Genomic DNA, 23136 nt, shown 5'->3' on the forward strand with positions numbered 1-23136 from the left:
CCCCGCGCGCGCCCGCGCGCACTCCCAGCCGGGCCGCGGTGGGGGCGCCACAGCAGGAAAAAGGGCGGCGCGCGCTCGCCACGCCCACAGCCGGCCGCGCCCCCCGGCGGGCCGCCTTCAAAGACGCAAACACCGCCTTGCCTCTAGGGACCCGGGAAGCCCGAGGTTTGAGCAGACGCCGAGGCCGGCGGCCGGCCGCCAGCCGCGCCCCCGGGTCTTGCTTTCCGCCCTCAAGCTTCAACAGCAATCCGGGGATGCGGCCGCGCCCCTGGTGGGAACGGGGGTGGGGTGAAGGGAAGGGTCTGCGCGCCCTCGATCGCGAATCGATTTTTCACAGAGGGTCGTCAGGAAGGGACCCGAGGGCTGCTCGCGTTTCCTATGCACTCTGAGTTTCAGGTTTCAGTGGGTCAGGTTCTGGCTGAAATAAGTGATCCGCTTCCCAGCAAGAGTTTCATTAACTCTCGCACCCCCTTGACGGCAGAAGCGAAGATGAAAACAGACTAATACGTGCTGGGCGCTTTTACATTCCTGGTTTACTTACTTGTCTTCACAAATCTACAAATTGGGCGAGCGGTATTATTCCCATTTTACAGATAGCCTAAAGTGCCAAAGCCTGTACAATGGAGAGCCAAGTGGGTCGTAATCCATTTTATCCATAGAGAAGTGTGCTATGGGCAGGTAAGTAGGAGACACAGCATCTCACACTCTCCACACCACGTTGGACTAAGGCTATTTTGTCCATTTTCCAGTTTCTGTTCAGTGAAGCTAGTTGTTTCAAGCTGTTGGACATCGTTCTGGTTTTATACCTGGGTTGGAGAAAGTTCACTCACTTTAATCAATTTGTAAAAGCAAATCCTTTACTATCTGCCAGCTTTCCTAAGCATCATGAGAGGTAGAAGTCAGCTCCCCTGCACCCCTCATTTCACTATCCTGCTGGATTGAATGTAGAGCCAGAACTATCAGGCTACACCTGGGATCGGAGCTGCCTTAGCTTTCCGATTGAGGGATCCTTATGCCACATTTAAGGGCCGCCACTAGAATTATGGCCATTTTAACCTCTGGCTTTAGTACCTTGGAACCCTGAGACAAATATCAAAATACTCAAGCCTCCCAAATCGATCAGGAGGCGGCGACTCCCAACCAAAATAAAGCAATCTTTCTGACTTCATTCACATCTGAGTCATAGTGCCAAGTCTCAGGGATTGCAGTCTGAGAGATCTGCATGGATTGTCTGCAGCTGAAGGTATATGATGCAAGTCAGGCATACATATGCCTCATCTTTCCCTAGAAGAGTAGTCTTCTGATACATATCCTTTGATAGGTGTATGATTCAAGACAGACTGGCAGCAGATTCAGCAAGGGTTAGTTGGGCGTTGGGCTGCATTCTGCCAGAAGCTCTTAAATTGTTTTGCAAAAGACTCTTACCTCCCCATTATTTACAATTCCATGTGGAAAAAGAAAAGTTTGGTGTTTTGTGGGCCAAGAAAGGAGGGGCCTTGAAATACAACAGTTACAGAGTACAGGTTTCCCTCCACCCCTGCAATCCAAGAGGGGTGTGTTCCCATGAAACCTTTTGGTAAGCTGAAATGGGGTAAAGTGAAGAAGCAATTACCATCACCAAAAGGTGAAAATTCTGTTGGTGAGCAAAACAAGCAGTAATGTAGGTCTTTCGTAAAAGTGAAGGGGCATAAAGCAAACTTGTGGATAGTCTGGGAAACCTGTATCAGCTTCAAGAAGTCTTCTCTGAACATCCCATTCCTTCCCCAAAGCCTACAGAAAGGGCCTCTTCTTGGTGCTCGGTGCCTCACCCCACCTTTCTCATTACTTAGCTGCCAGCACCCAGCTCAGGCTGCACACAGGAGGCTGGACTGTTGCTAAGGTCTCTGGCTGCACCCTGGTGTGCCTCAGTCTTCTGAGCCTGAGATGTGTGCCAGGCCTGGGGACAGCCCTTGAACAGAACGTTCCTGTCTGGGCCTTCACTAAGTCCTCTCCACTGCGTGCTGTTTTTTGTTGTTGTTAATGCCCTCTGGTTTCGCTGGTGAGAAGTGAGAAATGAATTAGGAGTGGTTTATTTACATGAAGATAGGCGCCATCTATTGGAACCAGTAGGGATGACAGCCCCCGCCCCCCACAGCCCCCAAACCTGTGAGGACACGCATCACTAGTCTATAATTTAGGCAATTTTGATTAAAGACCATGGGTATTTCCTGGGGGGAATTAATGACCGGCTGCAAAGAGTGCTTTGGGTCATTAATCCTATATTCTCATTAAATCCTCAGGAAATGACCATCTCATGGTGAGAGCTTCTCTGGAGGAAGCATTGCAGAGATTAGAGAACTGCACACCTGGGAAGAAAGCATGGGCACAAGGGTTTGTTCTCGCCCCTCCCCCACCCAAGCCTGTGTTCTAGAGGGTGCACTCTGGCTTTGAGTGTCGTCAGCAACAGTCTGCATCCGTGCCTGTCTGCGAGTTGAGGGTTTGTGGCCAGCGGCAGGTGCATGGCTGATGGAACGGTCCCAGGAACGGGTTGGAAGGGCTGGAAGGAGAGCTGTCCTCAACTGCACACCAGGCTGGCATGATTAATACCACCCACGCCAAGCTTGACGTCAGTGATTGGACCGGGGGTGGGGATGGATGTTTGTGTCCTAGCCTAGCCTTTTCTCCCCTTCAATTTAGTTGACAGGTTAATTTCAGAGCTGAGTGCTGCTTGCTAAGGTCATTGTGGCCAGCTGAGCCACCTCAGCTGGTGACTTTCAGGACACTGGACTCTCATGAATGTTGAGGTGTGTGCCACTTTAACCCCGGATGCTTTGAGCTCACTTAGTTCCATCTAATTACTGTGAGCTACTCAAATCAATTTCTGGCATCTGGATCGGACAGAGATCTAAAAGTGGGCTTGGGGTGTGGCTGAAGACCTAATAGTGTGGTTTCCTCCCTGTCTGCAGCTGCTAAAAGTCTGAGAGTTACTTGACATTACACCCAGTGTTAGATATTCTGGAAATAAACTTTCTTATGGGAAAAGTTGGAGCAAGTCCAGTTTCCCAATTTCTCTTTTGTGAAAAATTAGAACTTGTGCTAATTGCTTTGGGGCAGTAAGGGTTCTGGGACATTTCTGCAGACACTGGTGAGGGTGGTACCTCACTGTATTCAGAAACCATGCTGTGGATTTATCATATTCTCCCAGGAACGAAGACTTGTCAGGTCCCTGAGAAAGTGCCCTGGTATTCCAAACCATACTTTGCATGATGGCCTCTTACTTCCTTCAGAGAACTTCTACCTTGGATTGGATCTTGAACATATGTCAAGACCCCTCTCCTTAAAACTCACCATCCCCACACCTCAGCACAGTTGTTCATGTTTTTCTTGAATTCACATTGCACATATATAAATTAGGTTATCACACTCTACTGCAAATACCTGAGCAGGGCTGGGTCGTCCTCGTTTGTGGTATCCCTAAAGCCTCTCTGCATGGTGCCAGGCACATAATCAATGCTCGCTAAATGTCGTGAGAATGAAAAGAAAACAACCCTTAATGGATGACAACTGGGAGCTGTGGACTCCTGAAGCATCCAGAAGTCTCTGATCCATCCACACCAGAGAACAGGATCTGTGAAGTTACTTACAAACAGCTAGAGTGTTTAAATCCACAGTGACTGGTCTCATGGAAGGGGCTGAGCAGGTGGAGGTAATCCTATGCAGTTTCATGTTCACAGGTGGTTGAAATCCTGGGGTAGTTTCTAAAACAACGGATCCTTAGACCTTTTGACTCCTATCTCCAGGCTCCAGAGAAGTAACTGTGTTAACTTTTGGTTTCCAAACCCCGACACTGTTGTGCAGACTCCCCAGATACTCTCCTCTCTGGGGCTAAGAATTAAATCATTTGTGGTTTGTCTGTTATCTGGCCTCATTGTGACAGTACTACAGGTGCTCTATCACTTAGCCCCTTGTACCCAAACACAATACTAGCAAAACAGGAGAACATATGTCTCCTGAGTCCAAGTTGAGTTTCTTCTAACAGCTGACCAGAAAGGTCATTTTCTTCTGCAATGAATGCATGTATAGTGGCTTTGTAGATTTGCTAGTATTTTTGTTGGGGATCCAAAGGCCACAGGAGACCATCTCATTTTATTTCTACCAGAGGTACCCACAATGGTTATCTGATCCATACAACCAGTGTTGTGCTGATAAATGTTTAACACCTGGCTCACTGGTGGTTGTAGTGGACGTAGCCTTGATTTGTAGTATACGACAATTTTTGTGGTGCTAATACTATACCCTCCCCACCTTCCTGACCAATTTCAAGCTATAGACTTTATGTTCATGAATACAGTTAAGGGATGCTCATAATATATCTTTATTTAGTACTTCCAAAATAAAGATACAATAGAGCAGAGATAACAGGAAAATGTAGTGAATTAGTAACTGATAGTTCTGGTTGCTTATTCCCTTTGTTTTTCATATAATTTATTTAACTGTAAGTTTATGAGTTAACTTATTAATGTATCATTCATATGCCATAAAAGTCACCCTTTTCAAGTGAGCAGCTCAGTTTTTAGTATTTCACGGAGTTATGTAACCGTTATTGCTATCTAATTTTAGACCATTTTTATTACCCCCAAAAGAGATTCCATATCCATTAGCAGCCACTCTTCATTCTCCTAATCTGAACCCCCGGCAGCCACTAATCTACTTTGTCTCTATGGATTTGCCAATTCTGGACATTTCATATAATTGGAATCCATGGCCTCTTGTGTCTCACTTCTTTCACTTTCTATAACATTTTCAAGGTCCATTCATGTTGTAGCATATATCAGTTCTTCTTTTTATTGCAAATATTGCAATATTACAAATATTAATATTTCCTTGACTGAATGTATCACATTTTATTTATTCATTCTTCAGTTGATGGATATTTCAGTTGTTTCCACTTTTTGGCTACTATGAATGTTGCTGTGAACATTCATATGTGTACAAGTTTTTGCGTGAACCTACATCTTCACTGCTCTTGGGTATATACCTAGGAGTCAAATTGCTGGATCATAGGGTGACTCTGTGCTTAATTTTTTTTTTTTTAAAGTAATCTCTACACCCAACGTGGGCCTCAAACCCATGGCCCCGAGATCAAAAGTCACATGCTCTACGGACTGAGCCAGCCAGGCACCCGTGTGTTTAACTTTTTAAGGAATGGTTGAACTGTTTCCCACAGTGGTTACACCATTTTGCATTACCAGCAATGTATGAGAGTTCCAATCTGTCTCCCATCTTCTCCGATTCTTGTTACTTTCCATTTAAAATTATTTAATTTTAATAGTGCTATTTTTTAGCAACCAGCTTGCAAAATTTTTCACCACCGTCTGCGCTAATGGGTTGGTATGAGCCATCCCTAGCATATGACTGCACGCAGCCTACCAGAGGAGGCCCCGCCATCCTTCTCTGCAGTTAAGTTCCATTTCTTTCCTGCTGACAAGAGCAATACTCAATAGATTTACATTTCCTTCTTCTGACGTCCTTTCTATAGAAAACTGAAACCTTAAAAGATCTGGTTTTCTTCTACTTTGGAATTAAGAAGATTTTGGATTCTGGAGGATCACAAAGTTTTCAACTCCCACCAAGCACCCTGGGAAGAACATAGTGTTTCCCTCGTACATTTGTGACAAGAAACAAAGATAAAAAACAAAATGTATCTTCCTGACACCCAGATAGATCTTCTGGATGAGCTCTCAAGCAGTTGCTTCAACAGGGCAAACAGCTGTGGTCTGTTTTCAACATAATTTGATGTAATCAGGGTTAATTTTGATGATGCAGTAACTCTGAAGACTGTTTTTTAACTGGATTACTGTTGGGTCAACAATCATGTGGTATTACATTTAGTGGCTGAAACAAAAGCCAGAATTAAAACAGCTTCCCCCCCAGCCCCTTCTAAATGACAGCCCCACCGGGATTAGGAGTTATGAGGCACATTTAACACAATTAACTAAAAAAGGAAAGTAGTTGCAGTCAAATTACATGCAAGCTTCTCCAAGGTCCAGAGTGTTGACTGTGCAAAGAGCTGGAAACTTATTTGTTGCTGTTTTCTTTTCCTAGAATGATTAGAAATATGTTGGCAGTAATCATTATAAGTTAGCGTTTTCGTAACACTCTAGGAAAAAGCCCGAAGATTTTCTTCAGAAAAAATTTTCCGGAACCAAATGATGATTTTAGCAGTTCCCAGTTCCCTATTTTCCATGCATGTTTTCAAAATGATTATTTTAAGCGAGGACTAAATTCAGGGTGCGGCATGCCAGGGTTGAATGAATATGGTACACACAACTCTAAACACATTTGGAACTGTTTCTGAAGAGCAAAATCTTTTATCTTACTTTCATTGTTTATGGCCGGCCAACAGCGGGGTCTGGCTTGCTCTAGGCACACATGCTTTTTTATTTAGTCTCTTACAGTTGGCAGTTTTGGCTAGTCTGAAACCCAGCTAAGGCTTATGACAAAAGCCATTCTTATACAGTTTTGGAAAGAATCTTCAAAAATAGATGCCTTGGGAAGCTGCCAAATGTATTGGTTCTTCAAAACCTCTCTAATCTGATTTTGTACTTCAAAAAAGGTCTGATATTTGTCCAACCCCCCTCTGTAAATAAGCATCTATTCATTTGTTTTGTTTTTGTGACTCAGGGTATCAAGACACTTGAAAAGCAAATATGTCACTCACTTATCCTCCTATGGCATCTTATCTATCAGAAATTTCTCATCTAAATAATTTCCTGATTAACATGTACTGTGGGATAATGTGGGGATATGACTAAAAGGTAATGGAAGTACAACAACAACAAAAAGTAATGAGAATTCTTTCCATAAATCAGATAGTGTATTAATGTTCTCTTTTAGTTGCAAAAGCAGATACCTGTTTTAAATTTCCTTAAGCCCAAATAGGAAATTTATTGGTTTAAAAAAAAAAAAAAAAGAGGCACATCCCATGGAACCCAAGAAAAAGTTGAATAATCTGGCCTCAGGAAGGTTAGTAACTGAGGACTAAATATAGCAAAAACTAGGCAGCCAGTTTGGATGTGTGTGTCTGTCTCTCACAGGCCGTCTGGTTTTTCATCTCCGAGCATGTGCCTTCATTTCTCTCTGCAGACTGCCTTCTCTGTCTCTTGAGGCACATGGTTGCTCTGCATTTCCTAAGTTTATATATTCCTGGTTCAAGCAACCAGTCCAGACTTTCTAGTGTTCTCAATCCCACTTTTCCAAGGGAAAATGATACTGGCCCATTTTGGGTCAGGTATCCACTGCCAGTCCACTCAGCAAGGGAAGCTCCTGTCCCCACTATGTCTGCAGGGCATCCATGGGCTAGGGTGTGGTGGGGGCGGTGATTCTCAGAGCAGGAATGGGCTTGATAACTAAACTGACACCTTACCAAGTATTTAAGAGAGGCATGAAAACTGATCTACTTTCTTTCAGGACTTACCCAGTACCTATCATTTGAAACTCTGAAAACACTTAGAAAGGCATATACTCTTATCCAAATGCAAACTATATATTCAAATACATGTTACTTAGGAAAGGTCATTTATGTCCTTGTTATTTAATTCTCAGTAAGGATTTTCTGAGAACCTACTACCATGAGTTCAGCATAGGGACACCGAGATGAGTAAGACCAGGGTCTTAAGAAGTTCAGGGTGTTTCTGGGGAGAGAAATAGGTAGGCAGGGGTCTACAGTAGTGTGTGGACAATGTTGTAGTAGAGGTATGTTCAAAGGATTGTGGGAACACAGAGAATTATCAACCAGCTGTATGGGAACTAAAACTATGAGCTCTTAGGTTTTTCTTGTTTTGGGGTGCCCCACAGAGACAGGCACTGAGTTAGCAGTAATGAACTGAAAATCTGAGCAACTCTGAGTTCATCTGAGACTTGCTGTGAATTTCTCCCCTCAATCAAATATATTCATTTGTTATTTACTAAGCACTCACTGTGTGCAAGGACATGGGTCGGTGCTGGTTTTGTAATGATGAACAGTAGAGCGAAGTTCTTGAGAACTCTATTTAGTTACTGTACTCTAGAAGCAACACCAGGAGAGACACCTTAGAAACTCACGTTCAGTAACAGTTCCTAAAGATAAATTACCAGTTGAACTCATACTTTTAATTTTTAACTTTTTGTTCTATGTTCAGGCAAAGGCTCCAGACTTGGATTTTTATGCTGAAAACGCTAGTTTAAAATTTTATGAAATATTTCAGATACATAAAGAGGGAAACACCAGTTTGGGAATTACTTTTTAAGGAGAATTTCCCTGTTGTCTGATGGACATATTTCTTTTTCCTTTTCTTTTTGGGTTTTTTTTGGACACCTCGATGACACCTAATTCATTCAAGAGTTTTTTAATGAGTACCCACTATGTGCTGGATACTCTCCAGGGCACTGCAGATACAAACATGGATGCGGTCTCTCTTATGTTACGGAGCTCTCCTTCCTGCAGAGAAGACAAATGGCAGTGTAAGATGGCTGGTATTTGCATATGGTTCTCAGGGAGCACAATGAAAGGAGCGATTCTGGAAGCCACTGTCCAACCATTGGTATCTTGAAGTACAAGTAACATGAACATGTGAAAACGTAGAAACGCTAGTTGCATTTTGGAGTGTCACCCCTCCTAAAATAAAGCCTCACAGCCTCAGTGTGATTAGAGTTGTATTATTTTGATTCTAGGTGACTAAGTGGTGACAGGTGTGTCGCCTGGGAAAGCCACCCAAGCCCATCCACAGGCATGTGGAGACAAGCAGTGCTGTGTCAGAATGCAGGGTATACTCCAGCTCGACGGGCAGGACAGCAATCTGTTGAGGACGGCTAACCCAATGGAAAAAAGTTAATCAAGAGCTATGCGACAGTCAAGCACCAAAACACAGAAGTTTCCACACATGATAATTTTGTGGTTGTTGATCAGTGAATAGCCCACTCCTAAGTTTTCTGAGAAATACTAACCATACATAAGAGCCTTCCAGAACAAGTTAGTAAAGCAGACATGTTTGTTTCAGTAAAATTGACATGTCTGGTTGGCGGGGGGGATAGGCTGGAAAAAGGAAGGGGAAGAATCTGGATGTTGATATATTACTGGGCATTGGAAGAATCAGAGCGGGAGAGATACAGATGCACAGGGGGAAAAAACATGGGGGAGGCAGTGGACAAGAAAGGGAGGAAAACAGATCTAGGTCAAGAGGTGTGGAAGGCTTCATGCTGCATGGATTTAAGAGTAACATCACTCTGTGGGCTGGCTTTCCCTCCTTGGTACAGAGGCATAAAAAACCAGCTCCAAGGTGCAGGCAGAACAATCAAAAATAGTATGTTCTTCAATGAGCAGATTTGTGTAATTATTACCTTTTACTGTAAAAATATTAAAACCTCCCTGAAGCTTTCTCACAGCATGGAATTAAACCACCTACATTAGGATCACTCAGGGTGACTGTTTAAGAAACGCAAACTGCGGGCTGTTCCATCTACTGAATCAGACTTTCTATGGTAGAACCAAGGTAATCTGAAAATTTTTAAATAATTTTTTTAAGTTTATTTACTCTGGGGGAGACAGAGAGAGAGGGACAGAGGAAGCACATGTGTGCGTGAGTAGGGGAGGGGTAGAGAGAGAGGGAGAGAGAGAATCCCAAGCAGGTTCCACACTGAGAGAGCACAGCACAATATGGGGGCTCAATCTCATGAACTGTGAGATCAATGACCTGAGCCGAAATCAAGAGTTGGATGCTTAACGCACTGAATCACCCAGGCGTCCCCTGAAATTTTTAATAAGCTCCCCAGGTGATTCTTATTCACAATAAACTCTGGCCAAGACCATCTGCAATGGGAGTCCCTGAGGCAAGGCGCATGTCCTACTTATCTCTGTATGTGCAGAGTCTAGCACTGCACCTGGCAGTTTGAGTGCTCAGTAAGTTTACTGAACTGAACTGAACACACCAAAGAGGTTTTAAAAGAAAAAGTCACTCAATTCCACTGCCCTGAAATAGCTGATCTCATTTTTTTCCCGTATGCTTCTAGTCCATGTACACAGGTTTTACACTACTGGTAACTGTAATCTACAATTTAACATTTTTTGAACACATTTTCACTCATAATTTTTGATGGCTATAAACTATTTCATTCAACATGCAATAGATATTTTAGTTGATAGTTTTTTTTTTTTTTTTTTTGAGTTTTAAAAAGGTTTCCCTCAGGAGATCTTATATTTGTGCAGTCTTTTCAGTTTAGGGAACCCTTTCACACAGTTTTGTTTCTCACAACACTTGTAAGATAAGCACTACCCTCATTCTGCAGATGCCTATCCAAACCCACAGATAAAATCACTTGCTCAAGGTTCCGCAGTTCAAAAGCAGAGCGTCAAGACTTCAATCAGAGGGGCGCCTGGGAGGCTCAGTGGGTTAAGCGTCCAACTCTTGATTTCAGCTCAGGTCATGATCTCACGGTGAGAATGAGCCCTGAGCTGATCTCCAGGCTCCGCAGTGAGTGTGCAGCCTGCTTGACATTGTCTCCCTCTCTCTCCTTCTGCCCCCCCCCTGCTTGGGTGAAAAAACCCCCCCCCCCCCCCCCACTCACCCCCCAAAAAAAAAAAAAAAAAAAAAAAAAAAAGAAAAGGTCTTTTCTTTGTCTAATATCTTTTCCAACACACTAAACCTCCACCACATTTTCTGGCAGGAATATGACCCAACAGTTTCCCAATGTGAAAACCTTTAGTACAGAATGTAGAAGATGGAAATCACACTTAAAGAGATCACTGGCCAGCTATATCCTAACTGTACAGGAATGAGTTCCTGCCTTTTGGGACACTGCAAAGATCATGTGAATTGGTGGAAATCTTCAGTGAAAAAAGTTAATGTTCTTCAACAACAAATGTGTATGTGACCCAAATCCATTTTTGCAATCCCCAAATGAAGGGGGATGGGATTGCCCTGAACATTTTGAAACCGTAATTAAGATTCCTCAGCAGTTATTACGTATACAGGCAACCACTAGAGGATGTAAGACAGCTGGAAGGGAGGCACTGGAGACTTTTAAGCTCTTCTAGTATCAAAACCAGTATCACAGCATACTTGGGTAGTAGCTGAGTGGACAGTGGAGGGAAGCATTCCTCTACCAAGAGAAAGGCCCACTTTAAGAATACACTGCCCGATGAATAACCTAGTGGGGTGCAGCCCCGGAGATTCTATCTTGGAGAAGAGAAGGCTGGGGAGAAGAAATGGTGTTCCTGTGTTCCTTATTACATTTGCTAGAGAGAGGCAGGTTTGGGTATTATCAGGTCAGAATTCTCCAAGGATAGCAAAAGTTCTCCCTTAAGTAGAGAGCTCCTATTCACTGAAGGGACAGGGTAAACTACCAGGAGCTGGGAAAATACAAGAGAGGGCAGTTTATACATCACAGACAGGGGAAGAAATATGATCTTTAAGAGATTTTCAAATCCAGGATCCTAGGAAAAGAGCAAAGCAGTTATTGTTGAACCAGTGTGCAGAGAAGGTTATAAGTCAAAGAGTCACAGCTGCAAATGGCCCAGGTTTTGCAGAATACAGTTCTAGCTGTGCATATGTGTATTTGTAGCATGATAAAACCTGTGCTGGATGGGCCTACCACGTTTCTATTCTCAGAGCATCATCTTGACATATCAAAGGCTGATCACTTTGGGGGAGGATATTAATAATCCCCACCAAAGTTCCTGCATCTATCTTTCCATGTATATTCTAGGATGATCCTAAGAGGAGGGTAAGTAAGGCAAATATGAGCATAAACCATAAAAAAAAAAAAAAAAAAAAGAGAGAGAGAGAGACACAGTGAGCTTAAGTACACTGCTGGGTCCAGGGCCCATTATTCCAGTGCTTCTCTGTACTAGAATGCATTTGAACTCGTCCCCCCTGTGTAAAACAAGGAAATCAGAGGCCCAAGTGTGTGTTTTGCAACATGTCCACTAAACTCTGAGGCTTAAGATACAAACTTCTTTGGTTACCATAAAGCTCTGTGCTTTCAGTTTCTCTGGAGGCTAAGAGTGGTGGACTTTATTTGCCGTCTTACTCTCCCTTGATATTAGGAATTCCTAATAACCAATCTTCATAACAAACTAATCTTTTATTAAACCAAATGAATTTGAGGCATAGTAAGCTACAAAAGAACAAGGTTCATAATACATTGTGAATACATTAAAAAATTCTGTAAACTGTAAAGCAATGTTCAATTGATAGTCATATTACTAATAATAATTATGAACAGTAAAGATGTAGCAGGAAGTTACAGAAGAGTCATGAACTATGTTAACTCAATAGCTGCCTGAATGACAGTTTAAGAACCACCCAAACTCCTGACTTCTTTACAAAGTTCCCCTGGAAACTCCCACACAGTGTGCTAATAGTGCTTGTAAATTCACTGGACTCCAAACCAAACTGGAGCTAACTAGAATGCCCAAGAGCTACCTGGGACCTTAGCTGATCAGAGGAGTAATTCAGGACTCCAGTAATGGCAGAATGTGTAAGTTTCTGGAGGTGTGTTGGTCATGATCTAATAAGATCTGTCTTGTGGACAGATCGTAATCATTTTTGGGTCAGGTGATTAAGGTTATTTTTTGTCCTGAATGCCTTTTAATTTGGACTATACACTGGGAAGAAACTACAGTCAGATATTACTCCCACCTGTTTTCTTTTTATTATACATACTTAAGATTGCAGACTGAATACAAATATTGATCAGAAGCCAACAAGCCCCACGCATTTCTTATCAATTCAATCCAGGCCAATTTGTCTTTCAACTCTGCATTTTTATGTTCTTGCCTCACCACTTACTAAAATAAATATATGAATAAATAGCAATCCAATCCAAATAAGCATCTTTCATCTATAATTATCTGAAACAAGAGATTTAAAGAAGAGTAGAGTTAATCCATCTCACCAATTGCATCTTCAGTGCCTGTTCAGTCATGCTTGAATGTCCAGATTCAATTTATAGAGGGAATGAATGTATAACATTGTAGAGGGACGCTTCTGGCAGATACTGTCTGAGAGGGACAAAAGGTCAAACAGTTCCTTTGCTGTTCTGTGACAGTCAGTCTCTGGGCTGGGTCAGAGGGTGGGAGAATTATGTCTAGATCTGGAATGGATCACTCACACAATTAAGTTCTTGTGAGACCAAAAAAATACATGAATGAATGAATAAATAGAAGCACAACCTCACCAGGCCAGAGGACAGCCAGATGGAAAGTAACTATTTTTCCCCACCTAATGCAAAATTTGAAATGACAATGGAAATTAATGATGGAAAAACCATTTCTAAGTTTTAAAATACACACACTCTTTCTTGGGTGGCTGGGGTTGCTATTTTGAGGTGACGTTTGGAAATCTTGGGAAAACAGAATCTGATTTTTCCCTCATTGGAAACTGGTTACTCAAGCAGAAGTTAACACCCTCAAATCACCTTTTAACTCACAGTTTAAGCCCTATAAGAATAATATTATAGCGTGGGTAGTCCTTGACTTTTATTCATTCTACACAGGATTCTACAATGCTGCTTCTCTGCAGAATCTGGATATTCATACAGCAGCTGACAAGTGGGCATTTTAAAGTTTTCCCTGTAGATGCCGTCTGCCCTGCCGGCAAGTTTAGTTTTGGCATTTTCATGATCTTTGTCTGACACCAGTATTTGCTGTTGCTCAATTATCGGTAAAAGTAATGAGTCAAAGATGTCAATTTTGAGGCTTGTGATGAGTGGCAAGTGTTTGGCTTCAACCAGATACTCACTGTGTGATCAACCATAGAGGAAAAGAACAAGTAAGTATGAAAGTTGGGAAATACACTGCTGAAACTTACCAAAAAGGCAAGAACGATGTTTATTTGAGGAGGACCTTCTCCCACCCCACGCACACACACAATGAACACACTGAAGTCTATTGCAGAACTTTCAGTGATTTGACTTCACTGTACATTTTCAGAGACCTGACATGTGCTAAAAATCAAGTGTATAAGTTAGACTCTAAATCGATTGTTATTAGTGACTATCTCCAGCACAGATTCCTGAAAGATTAAGAGATAGAAAAAGAATCCTTAGAGTTGATCTATTTCGAAATGATAGTTCTGCAGGTGAAATAACTGGAGGGCACAAAGATGATCGTACCAGATTAACACTCTCCAGATAAATCAATGGTGGCTCTGGGATCAGCACCTGGGGTTTCTGTGATTCACTGTTCTTTCTATCACTGTTATTTTTGATGCCCCACCATCATATTAACATTATAATTCTATCTGGTTCCTCAAAAATCACTGGAGACATGATGCCCGAGAGCCTGGGAAAATATTAGTGTTTCAGGTTGGGGGCCTATGAGAGTCTCTGATTCTCACTTCACAAAATTAATACAGTATCAAGACTTGAATGTCAAATCAATACTGACTGATGTTGCAAATGTTTTAAAATGGTTTCTGCATTTATCTTCCAGGTCTAAGGTTAAATATCACCTTTTCAGAGATACCTTCTCTAGCAAAGTTATCTATGCTTGCCCTGTTCCTTTTTTTTTTTTAATTTTTTTATGTTTATTTATTTTTGACAGAGAGAGAGACAGAGCATGAGCGGGGGAGGGGCAGAGAGAGAGGGAGACACAGAATCGGAAACAGGCTCCAGGCTCTGAGCCATCAGCCCAGAGCCTGACGCGGGGCTCGAACTCACGGACCGCGAGATCGTGACCTGAACCGAAGTCGGACGCTCCACCGATTGAGCCACCTAGGCGCCCCTATGTTTGCCCTGTTCTTTATAAAATATTATAGCATATGTCATATTTTGAAATACATTTGTTTGCTTACTGATTGTGTATCTTCTCTAATAGACTGTAAATTCCATGAAGGCATGGGCCATTTCTCTTTTGTTCACTATCATTTATTTACCACCTAGCCCCATTCTTGGCATACTGAGTAAGCTCAAATAATATCTGTTACACAAACAAATGAATTTATCTCTCTAGCCCATGATTGAGGCAAGCCTTATGAAAGCTCTAATTATCTCTTTTGTCCTGCCCTAAACTTGGTATCTGAGCCCAGGGGATTAAAGTTCTAGGGAAGCATATTTTAGCTCCGCAAAAACGAAAAATGAGACAGATTCAGAAATGGAATGAGCTATTTTGTGGGATACTGAGCTCTTTGCCAACAAGTGCCTGCCCAGGTATAGGCTCTCTCTGCATCAGGCAGAAGTTTGGTCATGAGAACATCTTAGTGGCTTCTGTGATTTCCAGCTCTAAGGTTTGGCAGTTCCTTTCAGTCATTTGCTTTGGGTTAGGATAAAATAAAGTCCACATACAAACTCATCAGGAAATAACCTCAGATAAGTTATCTAATGAGACTTAGAAAATTGATTATTTAGGCATGCATGCCATTTACCATTATTTGATACATATAAATTCTACTTAGCATATAATTTGGCTGTAAGTCCATAGATATGTAACTCAATGAAGACTACAAGAGTTAAAAAAAATTTGTGTAGTATTTCAGTTTTAAGTGTGCGTGTGTGTGCGTGCACACACATGCACACACACACACTTTCATGTAATTGTTGTATCAACTCTGAGGAAAATGATGTATGAGCTCATACAGAGTAAACGGCTTGTCCAAATCATACACGTAAAGTGCTACAGTTGTCAGGTCTCAGATTCCCAAATCAGCAATCCTCACAAAAACTCTAATAGGCAATATTGCCTTTTGAGTCCAAAATTACCCGTCCTTCAGGTTTAGCTACATTTGCATGCTCATCTTACACTGGAAATACCTTCTTCCACTTTTCACTGTGGAAAGGACAAATGGAATTTAAAAATATATCTGTATTTTTCTTTCAGAGGTATCAAAAATCTATTTTATTATTAGAGAAGTTACAAACATCTACTATAAACTACAACAGTCATTAGTTTAAATAATTAATACATCCCATTTGCTATTTTTATACTTAAAGATCAGCAGTTATTAAATGTGACTTTTTGCACCCCGTCTGATGAAAGATTTCAATTCAGAACATTAACTTAATATTAACTCAAAAAAGACCCCAAAAGGAATATTTTCTTCTGTAATGTTTAGTAAAACGGTGAGAATAAGATGGGCATTTATCATAGATTAATTGGAAAGGGAGAAAAGATCCAACATTTTATTTTTAGCTCCTAGTTGTTTCTCAGAGGTCACAAAGAGCAGTGCTCTAATGATTAAAGACAAAGTAAAACACATGATCTCATCCTGTCTTAAGAGTCTGAAAGGACCTCTGAGACCACAGTTCAGTTTCTTCATTTCTTCTTAATTGACATAATAGATTTTGAGATTCTACCTGCTGCAAGTATCTTTTTGAGAGAGTTCATTTTTCCATGAATTGCTCTCAACTTTCTAAGAAAATCATGATCACTTCTATTTTTCATAGGTCATATCTTAGGGCATGACAATTACATATTGAAAACTTTTGCATTTCTATACTTCAAACATGTATTCTCTTATATGCACATTCACACGCAGTACCTCTGGCACAGGGTGATTTTCTTTAACTGGTCTTCCAGCTATAAAACACACGAATGAGTAAATCTTGGAAAAGGGATAACATCTTTGATATTGTCAATTCCCAAGATGCACTGCAGATAGCGTTCAAATCCCATCCCAAAGCCTCCATGTGGTACAGATCCAAATCGACGGAGGTCCAGATACCTGATTTTGAAAAGAGAATCATCACCTATTAGATGCTGTATTGTATCAGATGTCATGATAGAATTTTACATTTCAAAAATATTTTGCAGCCATTTGTTACCATCTACATCATTTTTTTAAAATGCTTATTTATTTTGAGACAGAAAGAGAGAGAGAGAGAGAGAGAGAGAGAGAGAGAGAGAGAGAGAGAGAATGAATCCCAAGCAGGTTCCGTGCAGTCAGAGCAGAGCCCAACATGAGACTTGATCTCACAAACTATGAGATCCTGACCTGAGCTGAAATCAAGAGTCTGGTACTCAATCAACTGAGCCACCCAGGCACCATGATCTACATCACAGTAGTAAACAAATCTTTTCCCTCCAAAGACAGGTGAAGAACAAGTTATAATGAGCTGTCCAAGGTAACTCAAATAGCATTCCTGTCATGCATTCATAGGCTTTGGTCACTTGATCCTTTTTAAGTTATTTATGTACTTATATGCAGAAAATTTGCCTCATGAGGCTACAGAAAATGTTCTAATAACTTTATTAATTTTCTTGAAAATATATTCTTCTTCTATTTTTGTTTGTTAATGCTTTTTTTTCCCTACTAAAATCATGTTGTTCAATACAGAGAGAAGAGTGAAGAGTTTTGCTGATAGGTTATAAAATGATACCCTATAAAATGATAAAATGTAAGCTCTATCAAGAACAGGAACTGTGCCTTATTCAACCATTTTATCTCTACTGTCTGCTCTGGAGTAGATGCTTCCTCCATGAAGATTTGTTGTCTGAAGGCATAAAAATATACTCTTGAACGCTAGAGTGAAATTTCCAGTCCTGTGCTTCAAACCTAGTATAGTATGTCCAAATCCATTTTTCTGGAAGGCTAGATAGCCTACAAAACCTAGCTATACTAATTCTATTCCCATTTAAAATCATGTGGCTAGAAAATGGTACAGCCATGATTCAAACTCAGATTTCAATACACCGGCTTGTCATAAATTTATTTTAGGAAAGGAAGGAGGAGGTAGACTTTACAGGTATTTTTATTATGTCATTTGGTGGGGGATTTCTTTATAGCTTCTTGAATGATTTGTAAAATCACTTCCAGAATAAAACTTAAGTGCCACAGCCGGTAGTCATTTGGATCCTCAAGAATAAAGACTATTACCTAATTTACCCACTATCAGTAATAATGACCACATGTATTGGTATTTTAGGCAATTAAGATTGAATATGGATCTTTCTAAAATAAAAGAGGAATTGCAACTGGGTGAGTTACCACCAAGCGAGGGATCAATGAACAGGAGTATCTAGTATAAAACTTCAGACCAGTAAGAACTATCAGGAATAATGGAAAAAGCACAATCTTGAGTAAATGAAATGTTTGGTAGCTGAATTAACTTCAAGTTTACAAGGCATGGGGGCAGGGCATACTTTGATATACTGAGAAAATGAGATGAAAGGCCTATCAAGCCACCTGCCACAAACACCTGCAGGATCTGGGCTGGCTGCTAAAAGTCCAGCAATAGTTTCAGCTGGCTCTAAATTTCTCATACATCGATGTCAAAACACTGGCATAAATGGCTGGAAACTGAATTCAGCAGATGGATTTAGTCTGTAGCATTTTTCTTGCCCTTGCTTTGATATACAGAAAAATCCACTTCTAAAAAACAAGTTTTCAAAGGAATATGTATTTGTTAGATTGTTGTTAAACTGATTCTACGGCAGCCAGGTTACAGAAGAGATGGCACAAAAATTTGTGGAACTAGTTACAGATGTTATTTGCATATGGCACGGAGAAATAGGAAGTGAGTAAAATCTTTAGACACCTGGGGTGGTTACTCACAATGTAGTGGAACACTAGCAGAGATCGCAGACTTGAAGATTTCTAAAATCCCTTCCACCTTTAAAATACTGTGATTACCAGACAAAAGGAAGCAGAGTAGAATAACAGAGATTTATATTTAGAGATCTTAAGAGTTTGAAAACTTTAGCTGGGACAAGAATAGTACTGAAATGAGTAAGACCAGAAAGGCCTACACTTATTTAACAAACAATTAAAATTTGTATTTAGCTAGTTTTTGCATACTATGAAGATTATCTTGTAGACGGACAAAAACAGGCAAAACGCATAAGCTTGCTCAATCAGGAGGCTCATCTACCTCATAGCGAGACTCAGAACAAAGGAAAGGGGAAAGGAAACTAGCTTTTACTGAGGTTCTATTCTAGGTAGATACTTACCCTATATTATTTCATTTCATCCTCACAATAATCCTCTTAAGTTGATATTATCATCCCATTTCAGAGCCAAGAAAACCAAGACTCAGAGAGATTAAGTATGTCTAAAGTCACTATTGGTACTGAGAACAAACTGAGGGTTGATGGGGGATGGGAGGGAGGGGAGGGTGGGTGATGGGTATTGAGGAGGGCACCTTTTGGGATGAGCACTGGGTGTTGTATGGAAACCAATTTGGCAATAAACTTCATATATTGAAAAAATAAAAAATAAGAAAATAAAGTCACTATTGGTAAATAATAAGGCATTTAAGGGTCATGACCTGCACATCATTTTAGGCTTCTGCCCTTCTGTAATCTAGGTATTTCAAAAGGCAAGTGTACAATTTGACCCTTCCTTCTCCTGAGGATAGCAGAAGAATTAATAATATTGTTGGTATTATTACACCAAGATCCTGAAGGAAAGTTACTATATAAAAACATAAGTACATAATTTGTATGTATTCAAAAGTACTTGAAGAAAGGGTTTGCAGAAAGAAAACCAGAGCAATTCTGGAGAAGTAAATGTATGAATGCAGACAAGTGCTCTTTCCTACACAGCACAGATTTCTACAGACTTTAGGGATCACTTCGCTCAAACTCTAATTTCACACACAGAGAAACTGAAGCATAATGGTTAGGAAAAAAGCCCCAGCTCCATGTTTCTGTGTGCTCTTGGTTAAGTTAGTTAATATCTCTAGACCTTAGGTCTGGAGGGGTAATAAAAAGGAGATAAGAATAGTAACCAACTCGCAGGGTGTTATGATAATTACATAAGAAAATATACATTAAAATTTTAACACAGTTATCCAGCAGCACCCAATAAGTAATAAATAAATGGCAGCCACTATCATTACTATTTTTCCAGGATTCAAAGACAATAAATAATCTGAGAACTGAACTATTCATTTTTCTTAACAATGTTTCACAGTGCCTTGGGAATACACGTAAAACTTGTGTAACAATCAGACCAAACAGCTATAATAAGAATGATTAAGGGTCACATTCTTACCATTGGTAGGCTTCCGTTAGTCCTGATCTGTAAGAGGAAAATAACAAAATTCTTTCAGAGAATGGCAAGAAGATAAAGATACTAACCACCAAACATTTATTCTGGGTTGTATGCAAAGTGCTCTTTATAAAGAAGTACACACAAAAACCTGTGCTCTCAAAGAACATGCAATACAGTTGAGAAGCCGAACCTTTAATATGGTAAGAAAGCTAACGTATCCAATAGTCTAAGGTGTTATCAAGTGAGTGGCAGAGACAACAAATGCTACAGGAAGTATAGTCCAGAGCCCAAAAGAAGGGGTCCATGTCAGATGAGCTTACTGTCCTGTGACATAAGAAAAGCACCATAATTATGGGTGCTGGGAGGCACACAGAAGGAACACAAAGACACAACTTTCATTCTGTAACATTGAAATAATAATATAGATTCTGCCTCCAGAATATGGTTGAAAATTGTTTTCTGGCCAATTTGAAAAACGCTAATAAAGTTTTAAGCTCTTAGTACTCATGAAAATTAATTTCAGCCCTTTAAAGCTTGGCTGGCTCGGTCGGTGGAGTGTGCGACTCTTGACTTCGGTGTAGTTATGTCTGAGACTCACGTTGGGTGTACAGATTACTTAAAAATAAAATCTTAAAAAAAAGTAATTTCAGCTTTTTAAAAAAATGTTTGGGATCACAGTGCATCTGAAGTGATAAAGACTATGAAAAAACCAGATATACAGAAAACATGAACAGAAGTCACAGATATATCCCTAAGATAGGGAAACACATATAACCATTTCATTAGGAAAGATAAATTTGGATATAATCAGATATTAGGTAAACATGTAATGTTATGAGGAAAGGTTTCCTGAAGGAAGGAAGCAAGCAAAGAAAACAGACCAATTAATCTTTCAACAGATGAGGTTTCTTGCCATGTGTGATTTTTATTGTGCTTAAAAAAAAACCAGAGAATCTTAAAATTCTTTCCATCTAAGGAGTTTGACCTTTACTTCAATTCCACAATTTTCCCAGGACTTTCTAACATTATAGTAGTAAGGAATTAGGGGCCTAACTAACAAAAAAGAAGCCTCCCAGAACATATTTATTCCTTTTCTTCTGGACCCTGACCAAATAGAGCAGTTCAAATGATTGGGATTACAAAAACAAGTTACCTAACAGATTTATAGGTTGGGATCTTGGAAAAAACATCAACTTTTTAAGCATTTCTCCACTAGGAAAAGAAGAACTTACAAATGGCTAATTTTACAAGATATTTTCAAAGTATTATGGCTTTTCCAGGTTACTCTGAAACCCAGTATTATCTGGAGAGTAGGAGAGTGGGATTAAGCCTTCAGCATGGGAAAAACTTTTTTTTTTTTAAAGTCTGGCACAGCAAAAGTGGAAACCATGGAAAACAGAAGTTTATAACCTTGGTTAGTTTAGGAAGTCATTGTGGTTTGTTGGCAAACCACGCATGCATAGGAGTGGTAGTTCAATTAGAAACACAATTCTCTACTTCTCATCTCCAAAACATTTTCTGCGTTTTATGGATTAATTTCTAGGTCTCAAACAGCAAGTTAAAATAAGTTATTCAAATAGCTTAATCAAGACCCTTACATAGCAGAAAACCCAAGGAAGGGAAAACTGCTTATTCTAAATGTTAGTTTAGTGGGTATTTTTAGTATCTTTCTTTCTCCAGCTTTATCCTTTCTCTGGTTCAGAGTCTGTCTTTATGTCCCTATAGGAGTCTTTGTTTATGTCCCCAATCATAATTTAGAGTAAATAAAAAAGTACACAGAGAAGACAAAAAATGAAGGACAAGCTTTAAGGTTGGCTTCTATCATTAACTTTTAAAAAAGCAATTTCTGGGGTGCCTGGGTGGCTCAGTGCTTAAGCGTCTGACTCTTGATTTGAGCTCAGGACATGATCAAATAATTCATGGGATGGAGCCCCATGTCGGGTTCTGCGTTGACAGTGTGGAGCCTGCTTGGGATTCTCTCTCCCTCTCTCTCTGCGCCCCTCCCTCACTTGTGCTCTCTCTCTCAAAATAAATCAATGAACATTAAAAAAATTTTTTTAAAGCAATTTCTATAGGGAGAGATACATACAAATTAGTGGACAAGTAACACTATGGCCTTATTTCACATAACAGTTCCAATCTTTAAGACAGGGAAACTCAGAGAAGTCACATAACAACTTGCTCAAGTCCACAAAGAATCTGAGATCCAGGTCAGTCAGGCGCTGAGGCTCATTCACTCTTCTCTGTTACTTTGCCAAGACTGCCTCATCATCAATTTCTGAACTTTGTTTCTTTTAGGTCTGATCATTACCTGGCCAGTCGCTGCTCTAAGAAATGGTACCGTTCCTCTCTGAGGCTTCCTCCAAAGAGCTCTCCAACTCCAGGAACCAGAAGATCAACAGCAGCAACCTAAAAAGGAAAAAACTATAAACAATCTCACACGTTCAGAGGATTCCAACAATTGTCAGCTTCTCAAGCAAGTGGAACTTTTAACATTTTGGCGACTGGCTATTTAACTGCTTACCAGAATATTATTTATGTTATCTGTTGACGTGGTTTCAAAATCAAATTTTTTTTTTAATTTTTTTTTTCAACGTTTATTTATTTTTGGGACAGAGAGAGACAGAGCATGAATGGGGGAGGGGCAGAGAGAGAGGGAGACACAGAATCGGAAACAGGCTCCAGGCTCTGAGCCATCAGCCCAGAGCCTGACGCGGGGCTCGAACTCACGGACCGCAAGATCGTGACCTGGCTGAAGTCGGACGCTTAATCGACTGCGCCACCCAGGCGCCCCTCAAAATCAAATTTTTAATATAATCTTTAGAATAAATGATACAGAAATTGTGGACAGTTACCTCTCCTTTCTTGCACCATGTATGCAATGTATTTAAATGTGTTTTCTTCACAAATGTGGTATGTTATTTATAAAAAATGTGACAAAAAATGTGGCAAATATTAAAAATTATGAGATATTAAAAATCACCTATCACCATGCAGAATAAATTGCATTTTTTGTTTTTAGATGTTGTATTCTTTATTTTGAAAATCAGGCTAGGGAAAGTCCCACTTTGCCACGGAGGGGTAGATCAAGCCCTGTGTAGGGCTCTGTGCTGACAATGCGGAGCCTGCTTGGGATTCTGTCTCTCCCTCTCTCTGCCCTTCCCCTATTCTCTCTCAAAATGAATAAAAT

The 23136-nt window shown here is 40.4% G+C and overlaps 1 protein-coding gene across 4 annotated transcripts in view; it reads right to left on the reverse strand.

Annotated features, from left to right (window-relative positions):
* Positions 1-8195: 8195 nt before the first annotated feature.
* Positions 8196-23136, reverse strand: part of NARS2 (asparaginyl-tRNA synthetase 2, mitochondrial) — a 132839-nt gene continuing 117898 nt past the window's right edge. For 2 of the 4 annotated variants that reach the window (XM_040489485.1, XM_040489483.1), the window contains 3 exons: positions 22258-22355; positions 19947-19973; positions 15836-16676 (listed from right to left, as the gene is read on the reverse strand). In XM_040489485.1, coding sequence (XP_040345419.1) covers positions 16532-16676; positions 19947-19973; positions 22258-22355 — 270 coding nt within the window. In that variant the 3' untranslated portion in view covers positions 15836-16531. Of the gene's footprint in view, positions 8459-15835; positions 16677-19946; positions 19974-22257; positions 22356-23136 lie in introns of those variants that run through there. The other 2 variants (XM_040489484.1, XM_040489486.1) reach the window with 2 other exon arrangements.

This window comes from Herpailurus yagouaroundi, unplaced genomic scaffold (genome assembly GCF_014898765.1).
Source record: "Herpailurus yagouaroundi ecotype Mexico unplaced genomic scaffold, PumYag 180, whole genome shotgun sequence".
Classification (NCBI taxonomy): Eukaryota; Metazoa; Chordata; class Mammalia; order Carnivora; family Felidae; genus Herpailurus; species Herpailurus yagouaroundi.